General features: G+C 40.0%; 1 protein-coding gene across 2 annotated transcripts in view; it reads left to right on the top strand.

Moving 5' to 3' along the window:
• The window catches only part of TMEM178A (transmembrane protein 178A), a 53,002-nt gene extending 31,786 nt beyond the window's left edge, over positions 1-21,216 (top strand). For both annotated transcript variants that reach the window (XM_015112185.3, XM_028831738.2), the window contains 3 exons: positions 7,631-7,744; positions 10,568-10,705; positions 20,259-21,216. In XM_015112185.3, the coding sequence (XP_014967671.1) occupies positions 7,631-7,744; positions 10,568-10,705; positions 20,259-20,500 (494 nt within the window). In that variant the 3' untranslated portion in view covers positions 20,501-21,216. The remainder of the gene's footprint in view (positions 1-7,630; positions 7,745-10,567; positions 10,706-20,258) is intronic.
• The last annotated feature ends 4,314 nt before the right edge of the window (positions 21,217-25,530 follow it).

Here is a 25,530-nt window from a genome sequence, read left to right as displayed (position 1 = left end):
TGACATTATCCAGTGCTTACAGTGGGCCACACGTCCTATGCTAAGTCCTGAATTACCTCTTTCATTCCTCACCGTAACTCAGTGAGGTGTCTGCCATTATTTCCCCTCTTTTACAGACGAGGGAACCAAGGCTCAGGGAGCTTCAGTAATTTGCCACAAGTCACACAACTAGGACTCAAACCCAAGTCTGTCTGACTGCAAGGTCTTTAACCATCATGTATACTGCCCGCCTCATTATTGATTGAAAGTAATGACTGTTTATAGCATCTTTCATGTTTCTCCCTCATTTAACCTTAAGTAGGGGTTTCTCTGACTTAGCTTGGAACTCAGTATTGGAAACTACAGAAATTCACCAGGCAAATCTCCATTTCTAACCCCCAGTGCAACATACTTATATATGTTATTCTATGGTTTATATCATCATTAAAGTGGCTCTACTTGGCCCTTTAAGAAGCTAATTAATCACTAAATATAAACCACAACTTGTTCTTTTCAATCCTCTGCATGTTTCTTCCCCCCATTGTGTGATGCCATCTGGTGCTATGAGCTCATGCTTTTTGTGTTCCTTTTCAGAGAGCCAGATTCATTGCTCTCTAAACCCAGAGAGCCAGTTAATTTCAAAGTTTGCATGTATGACTTTGAAAAAATTGGAATCTAATGCCTCCTTGTGGATTTTAACAGTATAAATTATTCCTTAACACTGCATGGAACTTCCATCTTTACCACCATCTATGTATATGTGTATGCTTGTCTTTTTATCAAAAAGACCTAATTTGTTTTTGGTTGCTTGATTTGTTCTGTGAAGCAACTACAGGTCTTTTCCTGTAAGATTTTTGTGGTTTCATTTTGTCAATTTAATGTGTGTGCTGTAGGGAGGCAAACCTTAATAATACTGCTTTCCTCTTCAAATCTATCTGACTTTCTGCTACGACAGTGGAACAAGTGTTTAAGAACAAGGACATAAAACAGCTAATGGCAGGTCTCTGACACTGCTGCTGAGCTGTCTTTCATTCCCACTTTCTCTTCTAATTCTGCCTGAAGTCTCTAATCATCTTCCAAGGGAGTGGAACACCTGGACCATAGAACATTTTCTTGCAAACTCAGCTGTGGAGCTCTGGGCTCGCTACCAGACCCCCACTCTTTGGAGTCCTTGAGTACTGCTTGTTACTGTCAGCCCAGACCTCATCATTTTCCCTACCCTCTTTCTCTTCTCATTTCAGAACTCTTGGCACTTTAAATTTAGCCTGAGAGCCCCATGGAGAAGGAAAGGCGATTTGGTGATGTGTGCACTACTTACCTCATTCCTGGCACATGCAGAGGAAGCAGGAGAACCCTGGGCCAGCTGCCACCTCCTTCCTGTTACTCTTCTTGCCCACTGGGATCCTGCCCATTACAAGCAAGGAGCAGAGGAGGAGATGGGTCTTGAGTATATTTGCAGTGATTTAAAAGGGACCACACGTTTCCCTGGCACAGAAGCTGTTCTAAGGCCAGCTCCTGTGAGTCTGAGAAAATAGTTTCTCCCCAGTTCACACCCTCTCTCCAGCATTTAAGCAGCTTCTGTGAGAGGCAGGTAGGATGAAGCCACTGAGTCAGCCATGTAGCCAATCCAATCTCCTTCAATTAAGAATCAACTTTGTTTCCAAAAGAGCATATGTTGGTGCTAAATTGGAAAGATTGTTTTTTATTTCAAATTGACAGTACATCTAGTAACTCTAGCTTAACTGTCCACAAAATTAAGATGCATGTCTAGAAAACTAAGGACTGCTAACTTTTCTGAGTAGTAGTATTTAATATATAAAGTTTGGGTAACAGCATTTATGTTAAAGCTTGGTTACAACTGAGTAATAGCCTCAGGCTAGTTACTTAACTCTGAGCTTCAGATTTTTTTACTCATTTAGTGTGGTTAATAATACCTTTTATATTTAGCTCAGAAGGTTGTTGATGAGTAGCAAATGCATTGTGTCAAATACTTTTTCTGCGTCTTTGAGATGATCAGGTGGTTTCTGACCTTTATTCTGTTGATATGGTATGTTGTATTAATTGATTTTAATATGTTGAAACAATCTTGCATTCCTGAGATAAATCCCACTGGATCATGACGTACAACCCTTTTCAAATGTTGCTGAATTCGGTTTGCTAATATTTTGCTGACGAATTTTGCATATCTATTCATAAGGAATAGTATGTATTTTCCTTTTCTTGTGGTATCTTTGGTTTTTCGTATCAGGGTAATTACTGGCCTCATAGAAAGAAGTACGAAGGTCCCTTCATTTTCTGTTTTGTTGTTGTTGTTGTTGTTGTTGTTTTGAAGAGTCTATGAAGGATTGTTAATTCTTCCTTAAACATTTGGTTAAATTTACCAGTGAAGCCATCTGGTCATGGAATTTTCTTTGTGGCAAGTTTTTACTAAGTTAATTACTAAATCAGTTTCTTTACTTATTATAGATGTGTTCAGATTTTCTGTTTCTTCTTGACTCAGTTGTCTTGGAGTTTTATATTTCTAGGTATATGCCATTTTATCTGTTTTATCTAATTTGTTGGCATGTAATTTTTCACTGTGTTCTCTTAAGCTTCTCTATATTTCTCTAAGATTGTTAGTGGTAGCCTCTGTTTCATTTCTGATTTTTGTTGTTGTTGTTTTGTTTTTTTGGAGACAAAATCTTACTGCATTGCCCATGCTGGAGTGCAGTGGCGCCATCTTGGCTCACTGCAACCTCTGCCTCCCAGGTTCCAACAATCTTTGTGCCTCAGCCTCCTGAGTAGCTGGGATTACAGACATGTGCCACCATGCCTGGCTAATTTTTTGTACTTTTAGTAGAGATTAGAGATGGGGTTTCCCTCTGTTGGCCAGGCTGGTCTTGAACTGCTGGCCTCAAGTGATGCATCTGCTTCAGCCTCCCAAAGTGCTGGGATTACGGGCATAGCCAAATTTTGGTTTTGTTTACTTTCTCAATTTTTAATTTTTAATTTTATGTATTTCCACCCTAGTTTTGTAATCTCTTTCCTTAGTGTGCTCTTCTTTTTCTAGTTTTTTAGGGTGGAGAGTTAGGATACTGATTTGAGATCTTTTTGGTTTTATTTTTGTTTTGAGATAGTCTCACTCTGTCCCCCAGGCTGGAGTGCAATGGCGCAGTCTCAGCTCACTGCAGCCTACATCTCCTGGGCTTAAGCAATCCTCCTACCTCAGCCTCCTGAGTAGTTAGGACTACAGGTGCATGCCATCATGCCTGGCTAATTTTGTTTATTTTTTGTAGAGACAGGATCTCACTGTGTTGCCCAGGCTGCTCCCGAACTCCTGGGTTCAAGTGACGCTCCCACCTCAGTTTCTCTAGTGTTGGGATTACAGGCATGAGCTACTGTGCCAGGTGAGATATTTTTTTAATGTAGGCATTTACAGCTATAAATTTCCCTCAAAACATTGCTTTAGCTGCATCACATAAATTTTGGTATGTTGTAATTTTGTTTTTATTAATTTCAAAATGTTTTCTAATTTGCTCTAGTGATTTCTTCTTTACCTTTTCGGTTATTTAGGAGTGTATTACTTAATTTCCACAAATTTGTGAATTTCCAAAATTTTATTTTATTATTTATTTCTAATTTCATTGCATTGTGGTGAGAGAACTTACTTTGTATGACTTTAATGTTTTTAAATTTATTAAGATTTATTTTATTGCCTACATATGGTCTATCCTAGAGAATATTCTATGTGCACTTGAAAAGAATGTGTATTTTGCTGTTGTTGGATGGAGTGTTCATAGATGTCTCTTGTATCTAGTTGGTTTATAATGTTGTTCAAGTCTTCTGTTTTTTGTTGATCTTCGGTCTAGTTGTTTTACTAGTATTGAAAGAGAAGTATTGATGCCTCCAACTATTATTATTGAATTGTCTATTTCTCCCTTCAATTCTGTCAGTTTTTGGTACTGCATGTATTTTGGGGCTCTATTGGTCAGTATATGTTTATGATTACTATATCTTCTTGATGGATAAACCCAGTTATCATTATAAAATATCTTTCTTTCTCTCTAGTAACAATTTTTGTCTTAAATTCTGTTTTGTCTGATATTAGTATAGCCATTTCATCTGTCTTTCAGTTACAGTTTTCATGGTATATCTTTTTCCATCCTTTAAAATTTCAACCTATTTATGTCTCTTGTAGAGAGATCCTTTAAAATTTCCATCCTTTAAAATTTCAACCTATTTGTGTCTCTTGTAGACATCATATAGTTGGATTATGTTGTTTTATCTACAATGCCAATCTCTGCCTTTTTATTGGAGTATATATTTATATTTAGTATAATTTTTGGTAAGGTAGGATTTATATATGCCGTTTGTCTATTTGTTTTCTATATGACATATGCATTTTTTTCCTGTTTCTTCATTAATGTTTTCTTTTGTGTCAAATACGTGTTTTCTAACATAGCTTTTTAATTCTTTTTGTTGTCATTGTTTCATTTACTACATTTTTTTTTTGTTATTTTCTTAGTTGTTGCCCTGTGGATTACAAGTGACGTCTTAATTTAGTTTGGATTAATACCAATTGAATTTCAATAGTATATAAAAACTTTGCTTCTATATAGTTTCATCCCCACTCTCCTCCTCTGTACTATTATTGTCATACAAATTACGTGTTTATACATTGTATGCTGATCAACCAAGATTTATAATTATTGCTTTTTGTCTTTTAAATCAGATAGGAGAAAAAAAGCTGCAAACAAAAATACATTATGTTGTAAACTTTATATGTGCTCTTTATTTTTTAAATATGAGTTCAGTTATTATCCTTCATTTCACCCTGAAAGACTCCCTTTAGTATTTATTTTTAGGCCAGGTCTCTCAGTTTTTGTTTAGCTGGGAATATTTTATTTTTTTTCTTCATTTCTGAAGGATAACTTTGATGCATATAGGATTCTTGGTTGACAGTCTTCTTATTTCTGTGTTTTGAATATGTCATCCTATTCCCTTCTGGCCTCCATGATTTCTGATGAGAAATCAGCTGATTGTGTTTCAAAGATTTTTTTGGTGTATATGATAATTTGCTTTTTTCTTGCTGCTTTCAAGATTCTCTGTCTTTGGCTTTCAACAGTTTGATTATGATCTATCTGGGTGTGGGTCTCTGAATTTATCTTATTTGTAGTTCCTTGAACTTCTTAGAAATGCAGGTTCATGTTTTTAATCAAATTTGGGAAGTTTTTGGCAGTTATTTCTTCAAATATTCTTTTTTGATCTTCCTTCTCTCCTCCTTTCTGCAGCTCTCATTATGCTTGTGATGGTGCCTCACAGGTCTCTGAGGCCCTGACCATTTTTAAAATCATCCTTTTTTCTTTATTTTTCTCAGATTGGATAATTTCAATGGACCTGTCCTCAAGTTTGTTGCTTTTTTCTACCTCCTCAAAACTTCTTTTAAGCCTCTGATGCATTTTTCTTTTCAGTTATTATACTTTTCAACTCCAGAATTTCTGTTTTTTTCTTTTCAAGAATATTTCTGTCTTATTACTAATATTCTCTATTTAGTGAAACAGCACTCTTGTCCTTTCCTTTAGTTATTTGGATAGGTTTTCTTTACTTTGAACATATTTAACATAGCTGATTTAAAATCTTTGTAAGGTAAGTCCAATATTTGGGATCCCTCAGTGACAGCTCCTATTGACTGCTTCTTTTTTTTTATTCTTTGCATGTCTTGTACCTTTTTTGTTGAAAACTGGGAATTTGAAATAACGTACTATGGCAGCTCTGAAATGAGATTCTTGTCCCTCTCTAGGGTTGATTATTGTTTTTATTGTTGTTGCTGTTGTTTCTTTAGTGGCTTTCCTGAATGAATCCTATGAAGTCTGTATTCTTTGTCATAGGAGGGCCCTTAAGTCTCTGCTTGATTGGCTTAGTGGTAAACTAATTGTACGGAAATGTTCTTAGCCTGCTAAAACCAATAAACCTTCCAGTCTTTGCCAATGGGGTTTGTTGTGTGCGTGTTGAGTATGCCTTCAACTCTGCCGTAGCTTTCACTTCCTGCTTACAGAGCCTCAAGGTCAGTCTCAAATGGAATGATAGTTCTGAAGAATACAAATGTAAGCTATTACTACGTTTGTGGTCCTTTATCTGTCATTGTTCTCATACTATATTATTTTCCCTGTGGAAGCACAGGCATTTCCTGACTTATAAACAGCTAACTTATAAGTAAACAGCTACCTTTAATGCCTTAGACCTCACAACCACTGCCATTGGGCTCATGTTGACAAAACAAATTAAAAAAAAAAAGAACTTTGAATTTTGAGAAAATGTGTGGTTTCATAAAAAAAAAAAGCTTTCAAAAATCAGAGATAGTTTGGGTAGTTTTTCTCAAAGAGAGATTCAAAGACTACATGCATCAGAATTACTTGGGATGCTTGTTAAAATTCAGCTTCCTGGCTCCATCTCAAAACTTTTGATTCAATGTATCTGGGGTAGAGTCCAGGAGTTTAAATTTTTGACGAGTCACCTAGGTGATTCCTATGTACACTAATATTTGAGAAACTCCTTAGGGAAGATGATCCTGTAGGTGCATTCACAGGAGGGACTGAGGTTCATGATGCAAATTGTGCACAAATATTAATCTCTTCCCTTCACTGTATAATCTTTTTAAAATTTCACTTTTATACACACTAAGATTCCACCAATTAGAAATTTATTTGCATCTATGAATATTTTTTTAAACAGCTGGCAGTGTTAAAGGACTAACAGTCACTCATGCTTTTTAAAAAATTAGTTTAATCAGATTGCATTTATCCAAACAACTGGCCAAGATGATTTAAAGTGAGAGAAGAACATTTTATAAGTTTTATAAATTTTAAGACACAGTAGATACTTTTCATGAAATTCAGAAGCCTTTAGGAGAAGAGAATAATGGACCCATGTTAATTTATGCAGTAAAACATGGGTGTGTGAGGTGGGTGTGAGGAGGTAGAGAGTTACTAGATTAACCAATGTGTACACCTGCCCATGTCAAAATATTGTGCCTGGAGCTGGCCATACAACCAGATAGGGGAGGAAAATTATTTTCTTTCTTGTTTCTACTTTCAGTATTACCCTTTTTCTCAAGATCTAGAATTCAGGTCAGTATAATTTTATTAAGGAATTATATCAGCTGCACTAGGGTTAAATAGGCTTTTGAGGGTTGTCTGGAGATATAATCACCACCTAAACCATGTGGAAGGTTATCTTTATGGAAAAATGTCTTCTGGTTTCCAAATAACACACTTCGTAATGAACTTCATGAGGCTACCCATTTGAGAGTTTGAGACTGGATCAGATTCAGATATGTGATTTATCTGTGCTAATTTAAAATTCTAAGCTGATTTTCCCAACCATCTGTGTACTTTTAGGCCATTTCTCCTTGAGGAGTTTTGTGTTTAGGTAAAACAAACTCCATATCGGAAAACAATTAGGGGAGTATAGATCCTTATACAATTTAATACATTAAAAAATGAAACCTGATTTTAAACATTATTTTATGTTTTAGGTTTTCATTGCTCTGAATCAAGAGATTCTTATCTCATCTCCCATTCAACCCAGGTTAGGTTACAGTATTCTGCTTCAGGTCTCAGAATTCTGTTACAAATAAGCAGACTCGTAAATCGCGTTTCTTATTTCCTTCAAGGTATTGCGCAGCGATGCACGGCCATCAAGTACCACTTTTCTCAGCCCATCCGCTTACGAAACATTCCTTTTAATTTAACCAAGACCATACAGCAAGATGAGTGGCACCTGCTTCGTAAGTATTTCCAGGACAGGTTCAGAGAGGAAATGGTGTCTTTCTGAACAAAATTCCGACCACCCCTCTCACATCTAGACAGCAGGATGTTGTTCTTATCCTCTGGAAGCCTCTGGGCCCAATCAGATGTAGTCAGAGACTCAGAGGATCATTTCCCTATGCTGTGGACACAGCTTGCTTAAAAATAAAATGTGTGGAAACCTGGTATGAGGTCTTGTGAGATAGTCTGCCCTGGTAGCATCCACAGCTGCCTACTGAATCTTTTGTTTGCCGAGTCGTTGGGTGTAAGGACCTGCTGTATCCCTTGTCTTAGTAAACCAAGGAGATTATATGTTAGGGCTCTTATTTTTGTTTTGTATATACAATATTTATTTTAGCTACTGTGTTTATCTCCAACCTTTGTATTTCTGCTAAAATACCTTTATGAGTGTATGTCATAATTTTCTCAGAGGGTGTCTACATCTCAATGAAAGGAGCTACTCTTTTTCACTGTCAGGAAAATGTGAAACTCTAGAAAGGATCACGCAGTGTGAAACTAAAGAGGGCTGATATTTACCTAAAAACTGTTGCTTTAAGCTGCCTGATGATAGATAGCTCCCCAAAACAAAAAACTAAAGTGATTTTTTTGGTCTTTGCCCCCATCAGAGATTGACATTGTCATTTTCCAATGAAATAAGTAATGAGGACTTCAGGATCTTGTGTGGTGGCCAAAGCCACTGTAGAGAACTAATCAGAGTCTTATTCTGTAAGTCAATCTCTCTGAGGATTAAAAGGCTCTGTTCTGAATCTCAAAGATATAAATGGAAGCTCTTCTGATATTGCCAGAGCAGTGGTCTAATATTATACATATTATGACAGGCAACTTTAAGACTTAATCATCTTTCCAGAGAGCTATGTAGTTATTGGCTCAGGTCAGGGAAGAAAAGATCATCATAGGAGCCTGAAAAAGAACCTTAGCTCTTTAATAGTTTGTAGCCTGTGATTGCCCAGCAAGCAATATTTGAAGATTCTTCTTTTAATCCTTCGTGGAGTTCTCATGGAAAGATGCTTTCAGCAGTCTCATGCATGTCTATTTCTAAGAAAGTCACACTTGGTGATCTGTAGCACATTTACTGTGTAAGATTAACATGACTGGTACTAATGCAAATCCCGTGTGGATTATATCTGAACCTTGTGCCTTTTCAGAGTCACAGAAAATAGACTATTACTCAAACCACAGGAAATTTGGTAGGCTGTAAGATAATAGTGACTGAACCATTACATTTCCCCTGCTCAGATGTGGATGTCTCAAAAACTACTTATACCCTTAACATTAAACTCAGCATCTTCATATTATCACTGCCCCTGGCCCCTTGTTCATTGGTGTCCACATTTCTTCTTCTAGGCAGAAATACTCTCTTTTAATTTGGATGCTCTGAACTGGAAATGAGAAATCCCCCTTTAAAAAAGGGATGGTCTCTCTGTGGCTAAGATGCTAAGAGCAAGACTGGAAGCTGCTGTAATCCATCCTCGATGAAGCCACCGCTAATGCCCAGGAGCCACACAATAAAGTGATGGCTGCATGGGCACTTTCACTTTAGCAGAGCAGCCCACACTTCAAACAGTGTGATGTGCACCTTGTCTTGGCCCCATGTGTACACAGGTGTGCATGATCCACGTGCATTTGCCCACACCTGTTACCTGGCCTTGGGGGCAGCAGATGTATGCTTGGGATGTGTTGTTTTAAGAAGGATGATTGAAATTTAGCTAACAATTTTTAAAGTTAGATTTGTTAAAAAAAATCCTTTGAGATGGAGCTGTAAGGTAAATAAAAAAGATTAAAAAGTGTTTTTTTTTAAAAACAAGGAAGAAAATGGAAAAAGTAAAATAGCTGGAAGGTAGGCAAGGTAAGTGCCGGTTTAGTAGTTGGAGGCAATGTGTGTCCAGGTACATGTAGTCAGCCTGCCTCTTGGTTTTGCCAGGGAGGTGGGGAAAGAGCTGGATTTCTGGCTCAGTAATCACAGTTGTGATTTTGCAATAGGCCAAACTTGATGGTTGGGCCACTGTATAGTGGAGACTTATCCTATTGGAATAGTACCTCCTTCACCTGGGTAAATGGATGCCCAGGTTGTGGGATCTATGCTTTAGGGGTGAAGGCATTTATGAGCAGATGTTTCAGAGGAAAGGGTGTTTATGAGCACATGTATCCTGTGTGCACTTTGCACCACTGTTCCAGTCACCACAATTACCTTCACTTTCTCAAATCGTTTTTGAAAATAGGCAGGAGTAGATTTAAATGAAGAAGTAAATAATTGGCATCTGTGGTGATCAGATAAAACCCTATTTCACAATAGCTTTTTTAGGCTCTTTCTCCTAAGCCAGATTAAGTATAGCCACTACCATGGGGATAACCTACATTTCTTTTTTTTTCCTTTTTAAAATTTCAATAGTTTTTGGGGTACAGGTGGTTTTTGGTTAACCTACATTTCTATTGCTCTGTTAAGGCTAACAGATATTTCTCAAACCCACCTCACTCTTGGTTTAAGTCATTTGACGTCTGTTACTCAGGTCTATCCTGGGCTTGTCCTCGAGTCTATTCTCCACTTGGTGTGGACTTCTCCATGGACTCAGAGAGGGTAGAGTCTGACCCTCCATTGGTTACACCCCATTAGTCCTCTTATGGAATGCCTGGGAAGAGTATTCCCTAAGCTCCTCGCCCCGTAGGCTCTAAGCCTGTCCATGTAACTTGCTAATTTTCACAAGGTATACAAAGCCCTAATTCTCTAATTCTTAATGACTTTCCTGAATTCTGATTGTGAATGTCTGTGTCTGTTTTGAGATTAGATTTAAGAAGAATCACTGCTGGCTTCCTGGGCATGGCTGTAGCCGTCCTTCTCTGCGGCTGCATTGTGGCCACGGTCAGTTTCTTCTGGGAGGAGAGCTTGACCCAGCACGTGGCTGGACTCCTGTTCCTCATGACAGGTAGGCTGCACGTCTCAGGCCGTCTGCCCCGGCCAAGGTGAAGGCTGCTCTGCATGCGGCTAGCTAGTGTCGCTTTGTTATCTCCCTGTTAATTTTGTTTTCACCGTTAGAAAAGCAACCAGAAGGTCATTTTGGCTTTGCTGGGAAATACAGAATTTAAGGAAAACAGTGGTGTGAAAAATGCATCCTCCATATCCCCACTGTGGCCTGTTAGTAGATTAGATGGAAGTGTCTTGGGTTTAATCTCTAAAATGAGCCCAGTCTGTTTTTTTGCTCTTCTTTCTTTTTTTGAGACGGAGTCTCACTCCGTCACCCAGGCTGGAGTGTAGTGGTGCGATCTTGACCCACCGCAACCTCTGTCTCCTGGGTTCAAGTGATTCTCCTGCCTCAGCCTCCTGAGTAGCTGGGACTACAGGCATGTGCCACCACACCTGGCTAATTTTTGTAGTTTTAGTGGTGTTTCACCATGTTGGCCAGGCTGGTCTTGAACTCCTGACCTCAGGTGATCCCCCCTCCTCAGCCTCCCAAAGTGCTGGGATTACAGGCGTGAGCCACCACGCCCCGTTTTCTGTTCCTTATTTCTTACTGTGCCCCAAACCCTGGCCTGGACTCTTGGCAAACATGGGCCATTGCTTATGAGGTGCCCTCAAAGACAGAGGGGGATAGATCATCGCAACCCATCCCCTGGCTGGATGTCAATTCAAAGGTCATGCTTTAGTGATGTTGTCACTTTTACATACACAACACTCATTCATTTCACTCCACAGATATCCTTTGAGGACTTACTATGTACGAGGCACCACTGTGAGTGCTAAAGACACACAATGAATAAGGCAGGCAAAATCCTTGTTCATTTTTATTGTGGAGAGACATAAACAATGATTTGTGGTCGTGATAAAAGCTGTGACGAAAAGAAACAGGGTGAAATAGGGACTCAGGGAAGATCTTGCTGAGGTGGCGATTTCTGAGCTAATTCCTGAGAAGCAGCCGGTGGTGGGAAGAGCGCAGCAGACTGAGGAAACCACTAGTGCCAAACCGGAGAGAAGCGGCCAGTGGGACTGGAGGGAGTGAGGGACAGGATAGTATCACCTGAGGTGGGGGAAGTGGGCAGTGGCCAAAGCTTCAGGGCTTTGTCGGTCATGGTGGAGAGCTTGGATTTGAAGCTAAGGGTGACAGATGCCCCTAGAAGGTTTGAAGCAAAGGAGTGACTTGATTTTTAAACAAGGGATTGGAAAGGGTGGGGGTGTGGAGACAGGGCTAGGATGTTTTTGACTAACAGCTAAAGGGTAGTTTTGTCTAAAAAGGTGCCAGGTGCTGAGTCGGTGGCTAATACTGACCGACGGTAGCTTCAGGGAAGAAATCTTTCCTTTCTTCTCCTCCTTCACAGAAAACTCCTGTATTAATGATTAGTGAATGCCAAATTAACTGGGCATTAACAGTTTCACGAAGTATACTCAGCAACAGAACGAATATTCCCCTAGATAGAGGGCCATTTTAAATAGGCTTATTTCCACTTGCCTGGAATTCTGTTATTCAAGTGACCACGCCTAGATTTCCTAGCACTTGTCACTGTAATGGGTCACCTAATTACGCCTGTGTTAACAGGAGGCGGCCACACCCCACCAGGGTTGCCACTGTTTGCTGACTGACTGTCTCTGAGGGCTGACAGATCGGGGGTGCTTTGCCCTCTGGCACGGTCAACCACCCTGCAGCCTTAAGGAACCCACTTCACAGGCAGGGATCCTTCCTTCTAACTCCCACTCGTCCCTGTCCCACTCCACGAAATGGTGCTGCAATTGGCAGTGATCTGGAATGTGGGGCATGATCACCAGCATCCTGGAACATTCAGAAGTCACATGGATCCTGCCTAGTTCTGAGCAGAAAACCAATTTAGGTTTTCTGGATTTTGGTGAATACACAGTGGCCACCAGGACTGTAGCACAGGGAGGCTAAAATGTTAGTTTCTGAGGTTTTAGAGGCGGATTTGGACCCTCAAGACCAGCCACTGGGTTCTTGCCCAAGGGATGCATTTAAAATCCAAATTATAGAGTAAAGCAGACAAGGGCAGCAAAGAATCAGAGAGGACTGCACTGCACGGAGGATTCCTTTATGCTTCTGCTGGGGCTTAGTGATTATTTGAAAATCTCCCCTGTTTTCTTCTCTCCCTTTATTTAAGCCCCCATTTTTCTGACTCTTGTCTCCATAAATATCGAAGAGGTACAGATGTGTTGCCTCCCAACCCTGGAAAGGCCCCATACCACTCCTCTTGTCAGGGGATTTGTTAGAACTTTAGTTAGAACTAAAGATTCTAACAATTGCTAGAACTAAAATAAATTGCAAGGCCATGAAAGCCTACTGAGTGCTCCTTGGGAGACTGAGGGGCCAGTCTGGTTTTAAATGAAAGGAAGTTGAAGGTTCAATGGCAGGTGGGCACAGAGGAGAGGCAGGAGTTTCCTGGGCGAGCTCCACCTCTTCCTGTTCTCAACTCTTATTTTGGATCCATGTGTGGATTGTACCTCCGGACCAGAGGAGCTCAGGAGTCCTCAGGATCGAGCATGGGAAGCTCCTATGTAATTGTTAGGCAACATCAAAACAAGCAAAGCAATACCCACAACAGAAACCACCACCACCACCACCACCAACAACAACAACATCAAAAACCCAAATAATAAACTTGAAGTTTGATGACCAGTTCTGAAGGACTGATAGATACAACCTAACATTGTTAACATTGTTCTGTTGTTTTGTTTAGTTTCGGTTGCCCAAACAGCATTATTGAAATTAAGGGGGAATCCACTTACAGACCTCATCACCTGAAAACAAAACAACCTTTTTTCAATATTTCCCTTATTCTGGACCAAATCTTGTCATGTATTTGCTTCATTGTAAGCAAAGAAGAAAGGAAAAGGAAGGAGAAGAAAAGGGGAGGGGATGGAAGAGGGGGAGAGGAGAAACATGTTTTTCCATGGAGTGGATATGCTCTGCTGGATTCACCTGTTCTGTTGCTATGGGATTCAGGGGGGTTTGTTTTGTTTTTGTTACTACAAATAATGCCTTGAAATTTCCTTTGCAAACACTGAGACAACCACGTCAATCTATTGCATGAGATAAATTAGCTGTAGAACGTTCATATGCAGGAGATGAGCGCAAAAAAAGGGTTAAAAGAATCCATTTTAATTAAGCAGAGTGTCTTTAGCCACTCAACTCAGCATCCTTCCCACAGAGTTTTGATGCTAAACTTAGCCCCTTCTAATGCTCTGCCATCTTCATTCTCTGCCTGAACTTATTAGCTAAACTTTCAAATGAAGAACATCAACCATGTGACAGGTTGGGCGGTTAAAATGGAAACGTTGGAACAATCTTTCTCCTTCTGCCTTATTGATTGCACAGACAGGTCTTGATTACCACATGTGACACAGCAGCCCTGCTGACTGTCGATGCACATCTGGAGCCAGGTCTCGCCCCCTTTCCTCTTCCCTGGGGCCATGCAAGGGTCCTCCCAGAGGGCCAGGGCCAGCCTGCACATCCCCCATGGGCCTTCAATTTAGACTTTGGATGTCATACCCTCTGAGGTTACACACACACAGGCACAGAAACATACACAGGCGATTGAGGGAATAAGATTCTCATCTTCCAGCCTTGAGCTTCTGCCCATTACTAGACTATACTGCTTTCAGTGTACTGTGAATGAATATTTCCACCTATATTATTAAGTGATGCATTCTATTTGATGGATATAATAAATATACTTATTATAATTTAAGTTACAAATCTTTTAAAAGGTTATTCAGTGCAAACATTTTTAAACACTTTTTTAGGTCTCTGTTGTAGGATTTTTAGTATTTTTTAAATTCACTAGGAGTCTTAAAAAACGGATAAAGCTTGGGCCTCCCTTGGTGGGGGTCTCACTGCTCACCAAATTCATTCACCTTCACAGGCTGCGCCTTGAGTGGCCAACTGGAAGATCACACACAGCACGAAACACTCCCTTCCTGACAGCAGAGACAGAGAAGACAGAGCCCAGGCAGCCCTAGCAGAGCTCCAGGGACAGTTAACACCCACCCACACTGGTTATTCATTCTTTTGTTTCAATGAATCAAAAAAAAAAAAAAAAAAAAAAGACTCCGCCATGGTAGGTGTATTGAATTATCTAGATTTTCCGTTGATTATGACCTGAAACTACAGGTCCATGATACTTTTTCTATAACCTTGGGGGCCAGGTGTGTTTTATAATTCAGGATTTAAAAAATTTATTTTAGAAGAGTAACACAGTGCATATATCCTGTGTTATTTAACACCCTCAGCAAGATCTGGGGTGGCATCTTGCAATCAAATACATTAACATGCCTGTAGCTAAACACATGAATATTCACACTAAATGGGATCAGTAAGAACTAGAATAGCCTATGTCAGACCAGGCCAGGATTTGCCACTAAAGAGATTGCTTCAGTCTTTCAGATTGGATGCTTTCAGATTGGATGCTTTTGGGATTTAGGAATTGCATTGTGTGTGTGTGTGTGTGTGTGTGTGTGTGTGTGTGTGTGTGTGTGTGTGTGTAAGAGTTTGTTTCTCTCTGTTAGTTCTGCCAGTCAGTTAGGACAATATAGGAATGGCTTTTTGAGTAATCTGTGTGAAAACTAGCAGAAGGCATTTGAAGGAAGACCAAAGAGATCAGAAGGATGGGCAGGCCACCTTTTGAAGGAGTAGGGGAAAAAAAATCAATGTTCATGCCTTTGGGTGTTGTAGTTACATTATTTATCAAGCAGGCTAAACAGGGTGAAGCAACTTCCACTCCTTTCAGTCTTTTAAGGACATTAAAAAATGGTGATCAAAAGAATGGGCCCCGTTACCCTAATTGCATCTTACCAGCTGATACCATGAAGATTTTAGGGTAGGAAATTAGGTTGATGATTGTGGGGATGGTAGCATAAATTTACTTCTGTCCTGATGTGAAAATATCCCTTCTAGCCCTATAATTCTGTGATATCGTGGTATCTTCTGATTATGAATATTGGCAGAAAACCTTTTAATATTTTATAAGAAAAGTAGTTGCATGCAGGGCTTGTCAGGAAACCAGTAATTTATTCACTTTTTTGAAGATGCTGCCGGCAGTAGTAAGGACCGAGCTCAGGACTCAGGAACCTCTCTCTCTCTCTCTCTCTCTCTCTGGGGGCCACCAGCTGGCTGAAGAGTATCAGCTAGGCAGGGGAGAAGTGGAAAGGAAGGGAAAGCCTCAGAGAAGAATGGAGGAGAGACCACCTTTCTCCCCATGGATCTTCAGGAAGGACCATTAGATTTTGAACTTTCAGAATGCAGAGGTGATGCCTTATTAATCCTTCCATACTCCTTTCACATACCTTGCATTAATTAGATTGCTGCCAATGAAAATGCAGCATTATCAGAAATAACTTGCTACATAGGTAATCCCTACTTGGGGTAATTTGCGACGAACTGACTCTTAAGTTGGTAGAACTCAACGTATGGCAGAATTCAGTTTCATTCAGGTTTTCTTGACTCCATGTGCCCAGCTCTGTTGGACTCCACGCAGAACTTATGGGAAGTCTAAGAGATCTCTATGACCTCTTCCTGAGATGCATACAGGAAAGTGGAGTGGAGAGATTGCTTGAAGTTCCTGACCACATCAGTGTTGAACTGAGTCCAGCTGTGACCAAAAAGAGCTCATGAAACTTAACTATCTCTAATATACCACAACTAGGTTTGGGACATGGTAGATACTCGATAATTGTTGAATAACTTATCGAGTAACACCTAGAATAGTACAATCTTGCTAAAACCTATAAAAAAGCTAAAAATATATTTTGTGCATGAGTACACACACACACATACACACACGTGTGCGGAACATTATGGGCTTTGTGTCCCCTCAAATACATTTGTTGATGTCTTTGCCCCCACCTCAGAATGTGACAGTATTTGGAAAAAGGGTCTTTAAAGAGAAAATTAAGTAAAAATGAAGTGATATGGATGGGCCCTAACTCAGTATGACTGCTGTCCTTATGAGAAGAGGAGATTTGGTCATGGTGATAGAGGAGAGACTGTGTGAAGACACAGGGAGAAGATGGCCATTGACAAGCCAAGGAGAGAGTCCTAAGTTTAAAAAGCCAACCCCGCTGACACCTTGACCTTAGACTGTAGCCTCTAGAATTGTGAGAAAACAAAGTTCTGTTGTTTAAGCCACCTAGTCTGTGGTAGTTGGTTATGGCAGCTCTGGCAAACTCATGCATATGAGTACTATAAGACATGTATGTGGAACCTAACGTAGAATTCCACACTCTCAACATTGACCTAAAACTATTAATTCAGCTACAGTAAGAATGCTTTCGTCATTTCAAACAATGCTTTTTCTTGATGTCTTTGAATTTAGATTTTTTGTTTTGTTTTTAAAAATATCTTGAATGGGTTAGGCTTCTTTTACAAAAGCTTGTTGGAAAAGTTGGAAACAATGCTTTTCTCGTCTTAGTACATTTCATTGTAATCATCACACATTCCTGCCCATCTCACAAATCATAGTGGTGGCAGCTATGCATGTGCAAACATTCTTAGAAATGTGAGGGTCTGAAAAGGAAGAGCTCCTAAATATGGTTTTCTTGTCACTCTTTCCTGCCCTGCTTTCCTCTTACTAAGAACAACTTCGAGAGCACTTTGAAAGGAGAAGAGATGTTACGGAAGGGCAAGCTATAGGGGCATTTGTGGGAAGGGGGATGGATAGAGAGGGGACATACTTGTGGGCTGATAGGCCTCCTCTCCACCACGCTCAGCTGAGTGAATAAAGGCAACAATAAATAAAACAAGTCTGCATCAAAGTTTGATGCATGCCCGGTTCCGAAAAAACTTAACTGGCATAGAGATGCCACTTAAATTAATACAAATAAATAAAGTAAGACAAAGGGATAATCAGGTTTCCAAGGCAAGATGGATCCAAGAGTGAGATTAGAAGCCAAAAGCATGCCATGAAATCCCATACTTTTGCTCATGGTGGGCTATAGATTTAGCTTTAGGGAGCGTCAGTGCTCTGGCAACTTGGACAAAGAAAAATTCTATTAGTGACATCATTCACAGTGTCCATGAGGTAAGCACAAATCAATTCCCCAGGAAAAGCACAACCATCCATGACATTGAGGGCAGAGAGAAATCATTCTGGTTAAATCCTCAGATTAGATTCTTTCTTGTAATTCTTTTCTATTCAGTATGAACCGGTGGTGTAATGATAGAATTCATGTCATGAAAAGCAATTTTATGGGGTTGGCAGGTGAGAGGAGCTAATAAAATAAATGTTAAGTGTAAAATCAAAGGGAGTATATATAGAAAGATAAGTACATAGGACATTCCATTTTCATTTAATTGCATAAGCCGAGTACTAGATTCACTAGGAAGTTTTAATAAATGTTCTTGTTTCATGTTTCATTTTGGAATAACAGAATCACAGAAATTTGACACTTTTAGGGACTTCAGTAATCAAGTTTCCTACTCTTTTTTTCCTAGATGAAGAAACCAAGGCTCAGAGAGGTTAGGTAATTTCAAGTTTGCACAGTGTTTAGTAGAGCTGGAAACTAGAATACTTACTTCTCACATCCCAACCCAACGCACTTAGACATCAAAGGATGCTTAAAAGTTTAGGTTTGAACTCAAGCTTTCATAGGTCATTAAAACTATGTTACTTGTAAACATGCTTGCTTTTAGGCGTTCAGCTGTGTGCAAACAGCTAAATGCAGAATACAGTTGTTTTTCCTGTGAAGATGTCATTGTTCTATTATTCTGTTTTACTTGTTGATGCTCCAAAGATTATTTTTTTTCTAACTGCCTATTGTTCTACTACCAGCATTTATTAAAAGGGCTTTGTTATAAATAAAAACTGCCTTTGTTTTGGTGCCAGTGAAAACATTTGTGTAGATCTAAGAACATTTGCTTTTCACAAGATTTGAGAAAAGTGGAGTATTCTTTTTTGAATGGTCCATTACTTTATGAGAGAATTATTTCCATCTCAATTTTTCTCTTTGAGAACTCAAAGTGATATGTTTGCTATAATAAATTGCAGCAAGAAGTCAGAAGAAAAGATTTTATCCTTTTTAGTAAAACAGAATCACTTTAGAGTTTAAATGCAGAATTAAGCAAAGAGTAGGAAATATCAAATTATCTCAGATCAAGTGTCCTTTTAATTTAGGACATTTATTTTCTAAATGCACATTTGGAAAAGGAGTCAGGCAGTGTGCTCTTACATGATTTGAATGGAGGCAGAATTCTAACATTTTAAAGATGGCATTAAGGTGGTCTTTATTTCCTCCAAATTGCTGCCTGCTCTGAATTTGTTTTTCTGCTAGCATTTCTAATCTCCAAAGCTATAGGTTAAAAAAGGGTGGTGGGTAGGGGGTGGGGAGCTTTGAGGGGGTTGGAGAGGTAATCTGCTACTTTTAGCTCTCTCTTTTCAGTTTCAAAATCTGTGTCTGTTTCCAGTGGAGATGCTACATGTATCTGTAAGGATGCCAAAGGAATTTTCCAGCCAATAAATGTTATCTCTGTTGTATGCAGGATAAACCAGACATGAAGAAGAGATGTGTAGGATTCAGAACAGAACTGGACATTCTGATACTTGATTGGGTGCCAGTTTCTGTTTTTATTATTCACCACATTCTGATCCTCTGCTTATCCAAAAGGAGCATCTTGAGGGTTCATTGTGGTACAATAGAAGCACCTATATCCACATGACTTGAGTAGTAAAAATCCTGTGTTTGGGGCTTATGAAGCATTTTTAAAATCAGTTCTGATTTTAGTGTTGCAGAGGGAAAATTACATACACACGCATTGGTCTAAAAAGCAATGCTTTGGGTCTGTCCGTATTCCTTATGTCGCTCCAGTTGCCTCCATTTTGAATGGTGAAAGTGGGTGATCTCCTTGGTCAGCTATTTTACACCAATTCCATATCGCTGGACTTAATTTATACTATTTAAAAGCATTCATTCATTGAAAAAACCCATTTGTTGAGGCCCTGGTATATGTAAGACTATGCCTTAACAAAAAAGATTTAGCTACTTGTATGAATTCACCTAAAATATTATTTAAGGCAACATGATAAATACTTTGATAATTGAAAAAGAAAGCATACTTTGTATAATGATTATAACAGAATAAGTGTATGAAAATAGGTGGAGAGTGAAGGAAAATGAAAACTATTTTGTGCTTGATTTGATGATAGAAGTTTTTCTTTTAAAAATACAACTTTTGCTTTTGATAATAAACAAATGAATTCCAATATATATAACCATTCGAATTAGATAATTCTGAATAATGCAGGTTATCAGAATTTTCCTATCTTTTTCACTCCTGCGTCTCCACTCCCTAGTGTAGGGTCTGGCACACAGAAGTGTTGCCGGTGTTTGTCAAATGAATTAATTCAAGTAAAAGAATTACCGATCATTTGTGAATTTGGAGTGACCGCCTCAATGGTTGATCTGATTTTCATAAAGGCCTGTCTGGCATTTGTCTTGTAACAGGCAAACTGTAACTAATCATTCTGTTCTCTTTGTATTATTTACAGGGATATTTTGCACCATTTCCCTCTGTACTTATGCCGCCAGTATCTCTTATGATTTGAACCGGCTCCCGAAGCTAATTTATAGCCTGCCTGCCGATGTGGAACATGGTTACAGCTGGTCCATCTTTTGCGCCTGGTGCAGTTTAGGCTTTATTGTGGCAGCTGGAGGTCTCTGCATCGCTTATCCGTTTATTAGCCGGACCAAGATTGCACAGCTAAAGTCTGGCAGAGACTCCACGGTATGACTGTACGCACTGGGCCTGTCCACAGTGCGAGCGACTCCCTGAGGGGAACGGCGCGGAGTTCAGGATTCCAAGCACAAAGCGGTCTTTTACATTCCAACCTGTTGCCTGCCAGCCCTTTCTGGATTACTGATAGAAAATCATGCAAAACCTCCCAACCTTTCTAAGGACAAGACTACTGTGGATTCAAGTGCTTTAATGACTATTTATGCTTTGACTGTGAGAATAGGGAGCAGTGCCATGGGACATTTCTAGGTGTAGAGAAAGAAGAAACTGCAGTGGAAAAATTTGTATGATTTCCATTTATTTCAGAAAGTTTGTATATAACAATTACCTGAGAGTCATTTCTATTTGCAAAAGGATTCGTAACAAAGCGAGTATAATTTTCTTGTCATTGTATCATGCTTGTTAAATTTTAATGCAGCATCTTCAGAACTTGTCCTGATGGTGTCTTATTGTGTCAGCACCAAATATTTGTGCATTATTTGTGGATGTTCCTTGTCACAGGAAGATTCTTCTTCTGTTGCCTTATTGTTTTTTTTTTTAATTGAAGTCTCTTCTCCGTCTCTGTACTGGAATCGAAATCATAAGATAAACAGATCAAACGTGCTTAAGAGCTAACTCGTGACACTATGCAGTATTGTTTGAAGACCTGTTGTTCAACCTCCGTCTCTTTATGTTAACTGGATTTCTGCATTAAATGACTGCCCCCTTGTTAATCTGGGTGTGTTTTCCTATGTCTTTTAGCTGTATCAACAGGTCTCCCTAGCTACAAGGACAGATGAAAACTCCGTTGTTTTAATAAGACTCTTATTAAGACTTAGTAATTGCTTCATTTCAATTAGGTTGGGCATTATTATCTTTTGTAGCAACCACACACTTGCTGTTGACAAAAGATGTCATTTTCAAACTTGTTTTTAAACCTTACTATACTATTTAAAATGTTCTTCTCTCATTCTGTTGCTCTCCCTTTTTCCCCCTTTCTCTCCCTCTTCCTCCCCTGTTTACCATCTGCCTGGTATGTATCCAGTCATAAGGGTACATGATCTTTGTTTTTGTTCTTGGACCTCTTACAGCAGCGATTTTCAACCTCGGCTGCCCAGAATCACCTGGTGAGGTCAGCTGTACCTAAACTGGGCCTCCCCCCAGAGCAACTAACTCAGAATGTCCACAGCTGGGCCTAGGCTTGAGCATTTTTGAAAAAACATCCCAGATGATTCTGATCCACAGCTGCGATTGAGGGCCACTCGTTTGGGCCAGAGCTGTGGTTATCTCCTTAGCTACTAACCAAGTGAACTCGCTTATGTAGCAGTTACTATGTGCCAGTAACTGGGCTGTGGTGTCATTTCCCTTAATCCTCTCCAAAGCTCTATGAGGTAAGTGCTGTTATTTTACATTACTCATAAGCTGAGGATCAGACTCAAAACATTCGCTTATTTTTTTCTCAATCCTTTTTCCTCTGTGTGGGTTTTGGGACAACAGTTAAAATTCTTCCGTTCTCTTATCTTTCAGTGGAGGGGTGGGCACTCGCCGACTTCTAAGTTTTTCCTTTTAACTCCAACCCTTATCCCCGATTCTATACACAATGTAGGATAAACATGGCCTGTAAAATAGAAGACGCCATGTCCAGAAGTAAGATGCTGTTTCAGATTTTAATTTCATAAAAGATTTTTGTTTCTTCTTTATAAAAACTGATTTCGTCCTCATAAAAGGAAAATGATCATCTACTCCCAAAGAATAGAGTCTGATTTCCAAGTGGCAGTGTCCACATATTGTCACGTAAGGGCCGAAAGGGGCTGGAGGATGCCGGCAACCACACCATCTCTGGCTCCGTGGCTCCAAGGCACAGCACAGGCTTGTGAGTCTATTCACTGGCACTCTCTCAGGCCTTTTAATATACCAGTCCCTCTGGATGAGAAAAGAGACGTATAGAAAGGGGCAATTATTTTCACTTATTATGTGGGAAATTCTCAAAGCAGGAGAGCTCTTTCTTTGAAGTCTTCTTTAAAGATCCCCATAGAAGATGTCAAGACTCTTGGACATTTATATTCCAACCAACAAAGCAGTGTCTGAGTGAGTAACTTTTGAAGTTTCAGAGAAGTTTCCTAGGGGTTTGAGGTGAGAGTAGAAGAAAGCCTTGCGGTGGCAGGAGGTTGAAGGGTTCACACACCAGAAAGATTTGTCCCGAAGCCAGGGGAGTTCACTTAGGATTCAAACCAGTGCTGGCAAGGACTGAGGCTCCCTGCCTTCCAGCCGAAGTGAGTTTGAAGCAACCAACGTGCCAGGCCAAGGTTCCTTGCTTTCTACGTACTGTCACGGAAGTGTGGGCAAATGTTGCCAGTGCTGGGCATTTGGCCCTGAGTCCTTGGGCTTCTCTTAGGAGTTTTTTCTTAACTGGCTTGTGAATGAAGAATGATTGAAATGATTGCACGGTACTGTGTGGGACAGAATAATGTATTGAAATCCTTTGTTCTATGTTCTCTCTGTCCACACACTGCTCTTTTTTAACAGCCTTGTCCTTGGTTTATTTGCCGTATTAGAACCGCTGTTGTCCATTCTGGGGAAACCCTCCCTCATCTTTCAAGGACCACCATGGTCCTTGATAATCAAGATTTCCCAGGATATGGGAAACCTCCATAGAACATAATAGCCCCCATAACGTTTCTTATGTAGTCAACAAATATTTACTGAATGACTATTATGTGCTTACATTCTAGCACTTGGGAAACATTAGTGAGGCAAAACAAAAGTTCTTGCCCTGGTAAAGCTTATGTTCTAGAAAAATGCAGTGAAGGACAAGTGAAAAAAATTAAGGTTACTCTTTTTGGCCCTAAATTGTTTTATAAGTCCAGGGTTATTCAGTTATTAAAATAAGTTTCTTTTAAATTACATTCCCATTGGCTGTGCATTTCATACTTCACAACATTCTCATTATTTGAATCTAGCCCTGGCAAGATAAAAAATACTTTTTTTGTGGAGGTTGGGGGTGGGGGCTGGGGGATGCCTCTTAAAGATTTCTTATTCGAAATTGAAGTCTGAGAATGACAAAAGTGTGCCCCACAGGTGAGCTAGGGGAATAAAAATCTGGGAACCTGCGACTCAGGTGAATGGGGATCCACGAGCTCAAAATATAACACCTGATGGAGGCTGGCGCAGCTGGGATGCTCACGCTGCCTGGGCACCCACCCCCTCCGGGTCTTTGCTCAGGCTCTTTCCTCTGCTGGGGACACCCACTCCTCTGCCTGGCTTATTCTGACTTTTCCTTGTGTCTCAGCTTCTACACAACACTCCTGGACACCTCCTCAAACATGCTGCACTGCTTCAACTCCTTTCCTGATCAGTTACGCTCTGCATGTGAATTGCCTGGTAACCCCTAACCAGATCATAGACTCTTATAAGGAGGAATCTGTGCCTTGTCCTGGTGCTCAGCCTGCCCAGTGCCTGGTACACCATAGGTGCTCTTCAGTCTTTGTGGAATCAATACATGGATTCAGAGTCACAGATAAACTCTTTTCTTTCCTGGACAGAGCTGACTCCCTTAGCACCAATTTTAGGGAACCCATAAAAAATATACAGTAGTGTGATGAGGCTAAATGGAAAGAGAATATAGCTTGGCAAGCAAGGAAGCCTCATTAGAATAATTAAAGGGACTATTAACCCAAACCAACCTAGACATAACTTAAAATGTGTTATGAACTACTATGGAACATTTATTTGATGGCTCAAACATTATTAAGTTAGTAACCTCAATATGGTTCTACACCTCGTTTTAAAGCGTTCTCATTTACGTGCGTGTGTTTTAAATCTCTAATTGGAATTCTGAAAGGAATGCTTCAGAAATGACTTCCTTTGAATGCAAATAGCTATCCTGACCAAGAACACACTTAAATTGCATATGAATTTCTCTGGGGCCTTGTCCTTTGACTGGAAGAAGAGGAAGTTTTCTGTGCTGCATGCAGGACAGACACAAATGCTTGAAGATGCTCAGGGCAACCAAATGCATACTGGCAACTTGGCCATGCAATACATGCTCCTCTTAATGTGCAACCTGTATTTTGCCAGGCATCAAAGCAAGATTTCTAATTGTCCTAAAACATTAGAATATGTCTGCCTGGAGCCCCTGTAAGAGGAAAACAGATTGGCTGGCTGTAAAATAAGATAGCATTTTTTCTGTTTTTATTTCCCATTTTTTTCTCCCCTTCAGCCTTCACTGTAAAATATCGCCTGCTACTATAAGGTCTGGCTATGCTTGGTTTCTCTCAGGTCTCTAAGTGAATGTTTTGCAGAGAGGAAGGAGACAGGACCATGAGTCTAGAGCAGAAAGAACAACGGAACAGTGGTGCAGGTGAAGTTGCCGAGATAGGCAGAGGCTTGCTGGCCGCAGCAAAGAGTCTGGGCTTTACTCTGGTAATAGAAAACAAATGGCCTAAAAAAGGATAATGATGTGATATGATTTCCACTTTAGGACTATCAGTTGGCCAGGTGTGGTGGATCACACCTGTAAATCTAGTGTTTTGGAAGGCTAAGGCTGGAGGATCTCTTGAGTCCAGGTGTTCAAGACTAGGCTGGGCAAATAGTGAGATCCTGTCTCTCTAAAAACATTTTTAAAATCAGCTGAGTGTGGTGATACATGCCTGTAGGCTTAGCTACTCGGCAGGCTGGGGCAGGAGGATTGCTTGAGTCTAGAAGCTATTGAGCTATTATCACACCACTGCACTGCACTCCAGCCTGGGTAACAGAGTGAGACTAGTCTCAAAAAAAAAAAAAAAAAAAAAAAAAAAAAAAAAAATTCAGTGTTGCCAGTGCTGCTGGATGGAGAATGGATTTAAAGAGGCACAACTAGAGGTGAAAAACCCAGTTAGGAAGGAGGATGTTGCACAGGAACCCTGGAAACAAAATTGCGCCTGGATGGAGAGGGTGGTGATGAAAATGCAGAGGAGTAGGTGGATGTATTTTAGAGATGGAATTGATTTGCTGGTAAGTTACATGGAGGTGGGGAAAGAAGGGAAGTTAACTAGGATGACACCTAAAGA

The sequence above is a fragment of the Macaca mulatta genome, chromosome 13 (genome assembly GCF_049350105.2).
Source record: "Macaca mulatta isolate MMU2019108-1 chromosome 13, T2T-MMU8v2.0, whole genome shotgun sequence".
NCBI classification, from domain to species: domain Eukaryota; kingdom Metazoa; phylum Chordata; class Mammalia; order Primates; family Cercopithecidae; genus Macaca; species Macaca mulatta.
The sequence above is the reverse complement of the archived record's forward strand: the minus strand, read 5'-3'. Positions and strand labels throughout refer to the sequence as shown.